A 12,236-nucleotide genomic window follows, 5' to 3' on the forward strand; every position below is an offset into this window, starting at 1 on the left:
ATTTTCAGTACAAATCGGCAATTTCATACTTTAACCCCTATTATTATTAAAATATTCCATAACATTTTTGTTATAACGTTTAGTAACGTTTCGTTTTTTTTTTCAGTTTTGTAGTATCTATTATCAGTAGTATCTGTAATTTCGATAGTTTTTGACAGCACGTTGCCTCGAATGTCCAAATATAGTGAGCAAATAATTACATACATCGCCGCATATGTAGTGCGAGTAATACAAAAAATATAAAATGCAAAGAATGTAACAGTGCACTGTCTTTACAAAAACTTGGAGTTGGTGATACGTATGAGTTCGTTGCTTATCCCACCTAAGATGCCATCCAAATATGCAGAGTAGCAGAGTTAGAAATCCGACAAATATTAAACAAATCACAAAAATTTCACACGAGGCCGTCATTAAGTAAACCTCTTCTGATTAATAAGATTTTACCATATTTTGTCAGCAGTAACATTTTCATTTGTCTTGTCATTCATCAATTTGATCAATCACCAACAGAAAACCATTTAGTAAAATTAGTTAAGGCAGTCGCAAGTTCATATATTGACGTGGGTTTTCATTATTTAAGTTAATCGATAAGATCTTCTATTACAAAAAGATGTTATATAATAAGCTCATTTTATTGGAAGGACAATAATTTTAACATTTGAAGTCGATTAAAAATTAAAGTATTAATTTTCATAATCAACATTCGTTTTGTGGCTTAGTTGGTATAGCGTCTGGCACGGTATGGTAGAAAACGTCGGTTCGAATCCAGCCGGATCGAAGAAATTTTTTCTGAGTGTTCGATCCTTGTATTAATATTATAACAAACTAATTAAGTAATTTCACATAAAAATAATTGAATATCAATTTAATAAAAATTTTATCAACATTTTTTAAAAAGAAGTAATATAAAGAACTTAACTATCTTATTCTAGTATTTTTCTACTATATTAATCTTAAGATTATTTGTAATCAACAAATACTTGAATAGAAATTATGACACGCTTCGTTTTCATACAAATTGCTGTACTTGCGTCGTCTATATATATCTGTTAATTCACATATTTAAAAAAAATTATCTGCCCTAAAAGTTTGTTACATGACCTACGACGATCAACATTCAATAATACCCCGTGTACAGAACGTGGAAACTGCAAAAATATTTTGCCATACACTGAGTTTTGAAGATTATTTACGTAGATGTCGCAGCCATATCGTATAAAGCGCCGGGTATTAAGTAATTAGCCACTTTTTAAATCGGCACGCTATTTTCTAATACGGTTATCTCGAGGAGATAAAACATGTTCGGAAACGCAAACAAATTTGCTGCTTTTTCATATAGGTATTAATTAACCTTTTATTTTTTTTCCGAGGGAAAATCCGTCATGGATAACAACGCACTCAACTCGTCAGGACCTATGCAAGATGGTAGGAGACGCCTCCCCATGATTGATCCGCCTATTCTGCCAGGGCTGACCGAATCGTTGCGATGGTCCAGTGGCCAGATCTCGAATGATGTGTCTGTTAAGTAATCCGTGCCACATGAGGTAGCCTTACTAAATAACAGCGCCGTTTTGAAAACCGGCTAGTCGTGATGTAATACGGCGCTTTATACAACACGGCTGCGACATAGATATTTCTTGGAAACGCTATTGTTTTTTGACATAAGCTATTTATTTTCAATTTAAATATAGTTAGTTAGTCTGCGTGGATATCCTAGGATTCTTAAGATCCGGCGCCCACTAACGGGATCGCTCGACAGAGGATCCCGTTAGTGGACAGAGGTATCGTGCTCGCGCCTAGTCCATGTTCCTAGCAGTCTAGTTGTGCGTGCCCCCCCTCGCCTCGTATACCCGCATAGTCGCACTCGGCCTGCGAAGCATCCTGAAGACTGCCGAAACATCCCCAAGGCTGCCGACGTATCCTCAAGGTTGCCTAAGCATACCTCAACTTGATTTTGCATCTACGATCGTTATCATTGAAATTGCAACTATAACGTCATAATCTTAAGGTATATTACTATTCATCACCTAAATATCCCTTTTCCGCCTCGTCCCGTTAGGCGCCGGGCGTTAGACGATAAAGGCAAGCATACTTCAAAGGAATACAATTTGAACTATGGTCATGGTTTGATGACTGTAGATAGTTTCGTAAGTATATCCATTCTCAATTTGTTGTTTAAACAGGCAGGCGCAAGATCTACTCGTACCCCATGTCAAAGAACTCCACATCTATGCACTATGGTGCCAGCCGACGTACCAGAGCCTGGATTAACACAGACGGTTTTACACCCCAGAAAGGATGTGTTTGTATTAAAGGTACAACGCACCCTCAAGTAGTATAATAATAATAATACTTATAATACTTATAATTTCGGACCATAAAATATCCATAGTATAGAACTAGTTAGTATAGAACTTAGAACGAAGTTAATAGAAAATCAGCACTGATTTTGGGTCATATTGATTTAAACATATAAATATATTCTTATCACTTTCAATGTCCTGTGAATTGGTATCGCATGATATGTTCACACGACAAGCGTTTGACGCGCGTTGGTTTTTTTTTGTGTAGTGTAGATATGGTATGGACTTTTTGGGCGTTGAGCGATTGTTTAGATGTTAATTAATAATAAAATACATATATGTATCATATTTACCGACCCAACATTTTCTTCTTTTTATCGTCCTCATCTCCTCACAAAATATAAGTACAAGTTCTTCTCAAACTCGTCTCCTTAAAATCTTATTCGAATAATTCCTACGTGGCATATCCTACATTGCAGGACGTTTCTCAACTAAATCCGTGTTATAGTCTTACCCATTTCTACAAAAATATTTTTTAATAGACAATCGCAAAAACTTGTGTTAACGCGTCGAAAACACGCGCTCACCAATGGCAGTATTTCCGGGGTTATCCGCTGCGTCGAACGCGCGTTTACTTAAAACGGGCATCAGTATGTGAACATGTACGACTATTTACGCATTACAGTTATAAACGCACATTAGCGAAATGCCCGTTGAAAGCTCATCATGTGAACATACTCTTCGCGCGCACCAAAACGTTACTTTTGCGCTACAGGTACCTACCTGAATGATACGGCTCAGCGCGTGCGTTATTTGTCATATGCATATTTTATATACAACGTCATGATAGCTGAAGTTAACACTCCACTGATTTAAACTTTCACGATTTTTGCACATTATTTGATTTTAAAATCAGGACTTAATCGTGTATAAAAACCACTGGATTATGTTTCATAAATGAAGTGACTTCCTTGGGTTCTATACTTGGATCGGTCTTATTTCTCATTTGTATTACTGATCTACCATTCTTTGTTAAGGACCTTTGCGACATAGTATTGTTTCGCTGACGACACATCCTTGATTTTCAAAAAAACAGACAGACATGACATTAACTATGATAATATTAACGATACCCTTTCAAAGGTAGTTTATTGGTTAAATGTTAACAAATTATTGCTCAATGCCAAGAAGGCAAAGTGTATTAAATTTCAATTACCTAATGTAAAATCGACTAGTTCAATCATAGAAATAAATGGAGAAAAGTTAGACTTTGTTAATAAAGCTGCATTTTTGGGAGTGACCTTAGATAGTAAACTTCAATGGTTTCCACATATATCTTCCTTAGCCAGCAGATTAAGCTGTGCTGCATACGCAGTCCGTAGAATACGTGAGCTTACCGATGTTGCTAGACTAGACTAGACTTGTTTACTTTAGTTACTTCCATAGTATAATGTCCTACGGGATTCTCATGTGAGGTAAAGCGGCAGATTTACAAACCATATTTGTGTTGCAAAAACGAGCGATTCGTTCTGTGTACCGTTTAGGTTCTCGGGTTTCTCTCAGATAAAAGTTTGAGGAGACTGGTATCGTGGCATCGCAGTACATTTACTCAAATATTTTGTATGCCCGTAAAAATAACATAATTTCATTAAGAAATAAGATATTCATAATACTAATCTTAGAACTAAGTCCAAACTCATGGTACAACGATTTTGTTTAACTAAAGTAAACGATTCTTTTATGGGGAACTGTATACGTTTTTACAATAAGATTCCGGAGAATATATTAAGATTATCATTTCCTAATTTAATAACTTACATTAAAAGTATTTTGAAGAGTATGTTTTAGATAAAGAAGTATGGAAAGACAACAAGAGTCTAGATTCCACATAATTATGATTCAAAGTGTATTCCATAGCATTTAAGTTTATTTGAAAAGAGCAATCCCTAGAGTTCCATGCTCGTTCTTCTCAGGGAGGTCAGCGTACTGAACGAGCAGTGGCTTAAAAAAAAGTAGCTTAAAAATGACGTTTTCAAGTGTAAAAATTTTACCTATGGAATAAATGATAAGCCCGGACATCGTGAGTGTTGTGTGTCGGTCTAGTGACAACCCTAGTGCGCAAATAAATAATGAGTACCAAGTGCGGATACTCTGCGGATTTACTGCGGTAAAAATCTCGCACTGCTAGATGTTGACACCTGCTTGTTCAATCTCTTCGAGATCATGGACGTTGCAACACGTCCGAAACGACGAGGTAAATAAAATAGTTTTCATACACGATTAAGTCCTGAAGTTAATAGCCAAATTTTTTTTGGAGTACAAATACAACGAAGAAATTAAAGTTTTGACTTGTTGAAATGATATTTTATCGCATTTACTTCGAATTGAACCCTGTGGTTGCGATCGCCGCAAGGGTTTATTTGGTACCGGTTTTAGATGTAAAAGCTTTGCAGGTTCTTCTCCAAAAAATAAATTATTATAATCGCAATGAACAGAGATAAGATTAAGTATCCTATGACACTAGATTATGGATATTAAGCATGAAACACACTGCGGGTGCGAGTCGGAAACGTATCGGGTCGGGAGCACGGCGTTTTTTAAGAGCACTTTGCAGCTGGCCGCTGATTGCTTTAACTGCGCTATCGGATAAGCGGAAGCTCGATAGACGTAATTCTGTATATTTATATGAACGACAACATGCCACTCGCGGGTGCCGGATGGGCGTCAGTGTGTTTCACGCTTTAGGGTATTTACCCTAGCACACTATTTACGTCAACAGCAACAGATTAAGTACGAAAGATAAGTTACTATTACTTGTCAATTTAAAGGTTGCAAAAGTGGGCCCCAATGGAGACAAAAAATGCAAGATGGAGCTGGAACTGGTGACTCCAAAATACAACGACCAGCCTCCAGTGTATCGTGTTGATACTAGGGAGACACAGTGCGAACCCGAATGTCCCTGTTGCTGCGGAAGACCTGCTAGGAGGAAGAAGAGACTTTAAAACGACCTCTACATTTTGAACCAAATGTGAAAAATACATAATTTTGCTCTCTACCGCCAAATATACTGCCATCTGCTACTGCCTCAATTTCCATCTTTCATATGTACAAATTCCGTAATAGTGTACCTACGACAATACAATAAAACCTATAAATTCCGACAATTGTGCAACTGAATTTACATAATAAGAACAGATACACGATGCAAATTTACAAAAATGTAGGAAGTTAGGTACCTAACCTTTAGTTATAGGACCTAGTATCGTACTTAGACTGAAGTCGCAGTTTAACAATATCATTTTAGCAGGAATTAAATTACTGATATATTATTAAATAGAAGTAAATATAACAAACAGTGGAAGACATGCATTTTGCCCCTGTATATTAATCGATAAATATTGGTGTGCATATTTACTGAGGACAAGACGCGTAAAGACACGTTTTGGGGAAGGCCTACGCGAACTACAATAACAAGCTGATGAAGATGTTTTGTTGTTTTCGCTTCATAAGTTCGATAGCGTAACAGAGAGAGAGAGAGAGAGAGAGAGAGAGAGAGAGCTACAGATTTAATTAGCCACAGAACCTAGGTACGTAGGTATGTACCTACTTACCAAATTCAAATTAAAAAACCACTACGTCCAAGATCGCACCTTTCAAAACATGGAGTTTTCAGAAGTTTTCATATGAAACTTTTTTCAGAACTTTTCTAGAAATATCCATAGTCTATAATTACATTATACGCTCTGGCTTGGATAAAAGTAATACTTTCGTTAGTTTAAAAAAAAGAAAAAGAGTATGTCACAACTGTAATTTTTAAGTCGAATTAATAAATTTTCAAAATTATCACGTTTGTTTATTAATCAAAATGCACAGCGGTCAAACATCCCCCACAGAACGAACAGGTAGGGGTAGCCCCCCCGTACCTTCTCAGCAACCACAAACAGGCCCGCGTCCTACTCACCATCCACAAACTGACCAGCATCCAAAAGCCAAACTTGAAACCAATCAAGGCAAAACAAGCCACATGAAAATACCACACAAGCCATACGAAGAAATTGGAGCGATGTTCAATGGAAATGAGGTATCACCATATACGGATATTTATACGAACCGGGAAATTATTTTATCGTAACGCCACTTTTTTCATACCTGATCACTCGTACTTAAAGAGAAGAAAAATAATTATTGTGAAATCATCTTATACTGCAAACTATGGAAATTACTGCATACAATGTAATTTACCTATCTCTGCTTCTTTTTGCACTATGATCCTGAATCCAGGTTCCTATTGCAGCACTAAGATGCTCTACTCTCCTAAAGCTTACACAAGCTCTTTCACTGTCTTTAGTGCTGACCTGCACATTATAAAGATGAGATTTATCCCAGATTAATTTTTGTTCATTTTCTTTACCTTATTATTGTGTTAAAGCCTTACAGTAAAACGTTTTCCAAAATTTTCTCACTCTTCAACGTAATTTTGATAAGAATAGATACTTTTTGATAATAATAAATAATACATTTTATTAATTTTAAAATTCTCCGAAATTGGTTAATTTTGGTCGAAATCACATGCACACGAATAAGTACTATATGAACATTTTTAAAATCACAACTCTTGTAATTTGGTTATGGTGATGCCGAATGAAATAGAAACTATATTTGTCTACAAAGATCAAAATACGGATACCGAAGACCACTTTCAAGCCCCCGAAACTAACGCCGTCGCAACAGAACCTGCAGCAGCAGTGCACCTGTGAAGACGAGGGCTCGGTTTGCAGCGATAACTGTGGCATTCCAGCACCAGGCAACATGTGCAACAGCCTCAATTTCCAGGTAAAACAGGCGTACTAGTCTCTAAATGTGTTGATGATTGAAAACTTTGCGTCTAACGTAGACGAAAAGTCTTACAATTGCTTGCATGAGAATTATCATTTCATTTCGAATATTGTTGGGTATTCAAGCTAAAAGTATCATTTTGACCACACTTAATTTAAAAAAATGTATTTTTCTAGATCCCGGACGATATTTGCGAAGGACTTACAAATAGAACAGCTGTGAATTCTGAGCTGACATACTGCAAACAAGAAATGCATAACAATTTGTGCAATGTGTGTAACGTCACTCCTAAAAACGCCCCGAAAGGAGTTCAAGCTCATAAAGTTTTGCATCCAGATAAAGACGTATTCATGTTGAAGATTGGTAAACAAACTGACGAGCCTAACCGTACTGGAAATATCGTGGTATGTATTACAAATATTTGCCTCCGTAGCCGAACGGTTACCAAACTGGACTGCCTCGCAAAGGTCCCGGGTTCGATTCCCTGGCCGAGAGCAATATTTGTTATGGCCTACATTTATTTATCTCGTTATTCTAATTCTTTCGACGCGTTCCTATTTTCGAATTCTCTTAAAACAAGAGCAAATATAAAAATGGTCGTCGTGTCATTCACGCCAATTCAATGTAATGAGCACCTTGATCACCTAATCTTGGAAAGGGGTATTACACCCACGAGTTCTGTTGTACAGTTCTGTTGACACGACAAATGAGATTTGTGATTCCCAGCAGTTTTGCCGAACTCATACCTATTAGCATACCTGAATCTAAGGCTCGTTCAAATTAGCCGCTGTTACTCCATAGAGTTTTCAAGTACGTAGGTACACGTCCACTTCGTATCGATAATTAAATCAATATTGAATGTTTACCAAAAGATAATAATATGCTTATAAAATATAATGGGCTGAAGACTTAGCGTTTGCCAATAAACCTAAACACGAAGAACACTGGTATCATGTTTCCTCGCTGCTTTGACCTTGGACTGCAAAGTCCTAAGTTCAGGTTGGTAATACCTAATAGATGGTTTACAATTAGTATGCTATGGATGCGTGACCATTAAAGCGAAATCACGTAGAAGGGACTCCGTTTAGAATGTACATCGATCATACTAACATGCCTACGGTTTTAGTGCCATTGATCGAATTTACCAAAATTGGCATCACTTCAATAAGAGGCATCCCTAAAACCAGATTCAATAGTGTGGAACTGTGTCCTCGTGGTTTCCCGACAGGACTCAATTTATTCGTTTTACACGCTTTGTTAACTTAGCCTAAGAGTCTTTGCACGCAGCGTATTTTAAACGCACCGACGACTTGCGTTTCACGAACACGCGTTTACGGCGCCGTCGAGGCTCAAAAGGCAGATTGTTGCATTTGCATTCAATTTTAACGCGATACTGACGCTCTCGAGAAGGGCGTTCGAAGCTCGTCTATATCTCGTTTACATTTAAAATTTCATGTAGTTGCATCATTTCAAAAACTAACTGAAGTCAACAAACAAAACTAAAATTAAATCTCTTTATCATAATCTCAGTACAGAGTACTAAAAAAACCGACCTCAAAAGTACGTGGAATTACGTCTATTTGCTAAGTTTTATTGAAATATCTCCTAGTTCGCCACTATACAGGACTTGATACTGGAGATAATAAAAATCGGTTCTCACTACTCAAAGTATATTGAGATAAAAACGCCTTGAATTGGAGAAATAGCAAAATCAACCATTAACGTAATTGCTCCTAAATTAATGTTAGGCGCTATTTATGAAAATGAATCTTCATGCGTGAACAGCCACCCTTCGAGGTGGATGATTTTCTTCAAAATGAAATGGGACCACTATGGAAGTACCCCCTTTCCAACAAAAAAAGAATCATTGAAATCGGTTCACAAATAGCGCAGTTATCGCGTAACATACATACAAAAAAAACATACAGTCGAATTGAGAACCTCCTCCTTTTTTGAAGTCGGTTAAAAATGCGCGATACATACGCTCGACTCCAGCGCATCTGCGATGCGTATACAATGAATTTGCGAACGTGTGCAATGGTCTGCATCGCGTTTGAATCGCGTTTACGCGCGTTATATGCGCGTCGTCGGCGCGATGTGGTTTGAGTAAAATACGCCGTGTGCATAGGCTCTAAGGTACCCAGTATAAGCTAACCTATTATGTAATATGATATGTCAAGACAAGACCTGAGTAATGCTTTTTTACTGGACTTGGCCGCTTTGTATAATGTCCTCTTCAGTTGCTGGGTATTCAGAGATATGTATTTTGGTTTTCTTTTTCGGCAATACCTTGGCACCAACACATCACAAACAACACCCATACATGGATCATATCAAATCATTTGACATACATTTTAACAACCTTAGAGCTACTGCAATAAGATGCTCTTTTATTTAAATCCTGTTATTTCATTTTTGTTTTTATATTTTCATTGCTATACAGGTGGAATTAATAACACCTCGAGCACCAGCAAAACCGAAGCCGGCGACTCATAGCTGTAAGCAGATACAGTGCGAAGAGGAAGAAATTCCCTGCTGTCTAACTTGTAGATCTTGTGTACCAACCGTCAGAAGACGAAGACCACGTCGCTACCGGTGCTGTAAATAGAAGCACCCTTTTAATGTAAACTACAAAATGAAACTAAACATGAATGACCGCACTTTATCAAATAAAGTTAATTACAAATGACTTTTTTATAATAAAATTAATAATTGAACAAAACAACAGAAGACTATAAGAGACAGACCCCCAGAGATATTCGGCTATAAAACGCTCTTATCAAGCAATAAACCCAAATGTCACAACTTACAAAAACTTAAGCCGCGTTTTGTTTTGACTTGCAACTGGAAAAAAAATTTCAGTGTCCTCGTCACACAGATTTCGAATAAGTACATATGTTATCTAATACATGTATGGTTTCTAGAAAGAAAGTAATTCAACAGGGGGGGTGGGGGGGGGGGGCAGGGAAAAACCACCTTTTTCGAGCAATAACGAGAGATGAAGCTATATGAGCTGGACTAATTTAAGTAAATATCTATATATAAGTATTAACGGCCATAATTACTTGTGAATTAATTTCACACTAAAGCATATGTACTCAGTGCTAATTTTATTTCAAATTTTAAATACTATTAGTAATTATTAATTAGGTACTGCTTCTGTACTGATTCTTAACATGCACAACTTCAATTTTGAAATTGTCAAACTGGCCTGTTTGTTTCGATATTATATAGGTTGCGAACATTCAATTTTACAATAATTTAATTTTTAATCTGTTCCTTATTCAGTATTTATATTTATTTATTCTCTAATAATATAAATATTGATGAATTACATTTTTCGACTCTTAAAATTACACATAATAAAATATAATCGGGTACAAATTTTAAGTTGGCATGCAACTTTCGCATATATTATTTCAGGAAGTTGCGCGTTGTTTGTAATTATTAATATTATACAAGTTGTTTAATACTGATTTAACGCTTCATTCTTTTGAATGAAATAGGAATAAAAATAAATAAAAGTAAAAATAAATAGAAAATACAACAAATTCTAAAATGAAATACCATGTTTTTACTTTCTTGAAGTAATAGTTACCATATAAATAACTTAGACTGGAAATCACACCTTTATGTTTGTGATTTGTATAGTTTACTGTACAAATCACAAACATAAAAAACAGGTTCAAAATTCAAGCCATACATTTGGATGTCGATATTGACTTATCGATGATTATGGCACAACACTAAAGAAATCTGTCATTTGTAGTACAACAATTTTGGTTTTGTAGCTTAGAGGATGGAAAAAAATAAAAGAAAGGAGCTGCCCTAAGTACAGAATCAACGTGCATATTACCAAAATTTGAAAGTTACAAATGGCGGATTTCTTTAGTGTTGTACCATAATCTATCGATAAGTCATTATCGACATGCAAATGTATGGCTTGAATTTTTGTTACTTTAGTTTACTGTAACCAAAGTATGCCTAAACAAACACAAGTCTGATAATTTAATCTCGAGTGGTATATTATTATAAATGTCAACACACATTTTTAAACTTCAAAAAAAATTTATTTTCAACATTACAACTGGTAACTTATTTAGTAAAAGCATGGACCAATAACCCAAGAGGACTGCTAATCTCCATATTAAAAATCGTAGCTCTGAAAAAGGTCAAAATTCCGTCTTATTTCTAGATGGCGCTGATCGATAACCTGGAATTAGTTTATATTTACGTAAATGGCCATGGATATCGATTAACTCCTCTTTTATAGGAAATATAGTAGATATTCTATTTTTCTTGTAATGTTTTTCAAATATTTAGTAATAAACTAAAATTATTCTCTGAACTTCGATATTTATGCATATCAATAGATGGCATTGTTCGTTGTTAACTAATTAATAACGTAACGCTTGCGAATATAGTTAGATGGCGCAAATCCTAAACAAAATAAAAGAATACTTGGAAGTATCTATAAAAATCTGAGCAATATAGTATAACCTAAAGGAAGTCTAAATTGTCATCCGTTTGCGGTGGCGCACAGTGGGCCCAAATTGATAATTCTTGGACATAGGAATAACTTGTGGAGTATTGAGCTAATTTTTTTATGTGATAGACAATAACACTCCTAACAACTTTTATTCTTGTATGATTTCTTGAAAAGTTGATAGTTTCAGAGAAAAAAAATATAATTTTTTTTTTGTGGAGAAATATACATTTTGTTCTTTATCTCAAAATATACGAAAATGTAGTGTGCGTGGGTTACTTACAGTATAGTTCCAATCATTTTCTATGTAGAAAAAAATAATCCGTCTGCATGTACTTGCGGCTTTGTAAGTAGAGGTGCGGCAAAATTGCTAACTCTTTTATGTACTTTTTTAACAAAATACATGAGCTTCGACTAAAGAAAATTTAATTTTAGTGCTAAATTACACAGAGCGTTATAACAATAACACGAAAGTTAAGTAGAAACTAGTATATTGTGTTTTATTTTTTAATAAATAACAAATCTAACATTTTGACATCTTTTTACTCGTAAAGCCGCAAGTACCTGCTGATGGATTGTTTTTTTCTTGATAGAGAATTATTGGACTTATA

General features: G+C 35.6%; 2 protein-coding genes across 2 annotated transcripts; both read left to right on the plus strand.

Annotated features, from left to right (window-relative positions):
* Positions 1-1,439: 1,439 nt before the first annotated feature.
* On the plus strand, positions 1,440-5,484 carry LOC113238415. The gene is made up of 3 exons (XM_026475244.1): positions 1,440-1,520; positions 2,184-2,315; positions 5,132-5,484. Exons 1-3 carry the CDS (start codon positions 1,443-1,445, stop codon positions 5,303-5,305), a joined length of 384 nt encoding a protein of 127 aa, XP_026331029.1. The 5' UTR covers positions 1,440-1,442; the 3' UTR covers positions 5,306-5,484.
* Positions 5,485-6,189: 705 nt separating this feature from the next.
* On the plus strand, positions 6,190-9,959 carry LOC113238414. Its single transcript, XM_026475243.1, has 4 exons — positions 6,190-6,384; positions 6,975-7,136; positions 7,316-7,543; positions 9,583-9,959. Exons 1-4 carry the CDS (start codon positions 6,328-6,330, stop codon positions 9,745-9,747), a joined length of 612 nt encoding a protein of 203 aa, XP_026331028.1. The 5' UTR covers positions 6,190-6,327; the 3' UTR covers positions 9,748-9,959.
* Positions 9,960-12,236: the final 2,277 nt, after the last annotated feature.

The sequence above is a fragment of the Hyposmocoma kahamanoa genome, unplaced genomic scaffold (genome assembly GCF_003589595.1).
Source record: "Hyposmocoma kahamanoa isolate Upper Pololo Valley unplaced genomic scaffold, ASM358959v1 95548, whole genome shotgun sequence".
NCBI lineage: Eukaryota > Metazoa > Arthropoda > Insecta > Lepidoptera > Cosmopterigidae > Hyposmocoma > Hyposmocoma kahamanoa.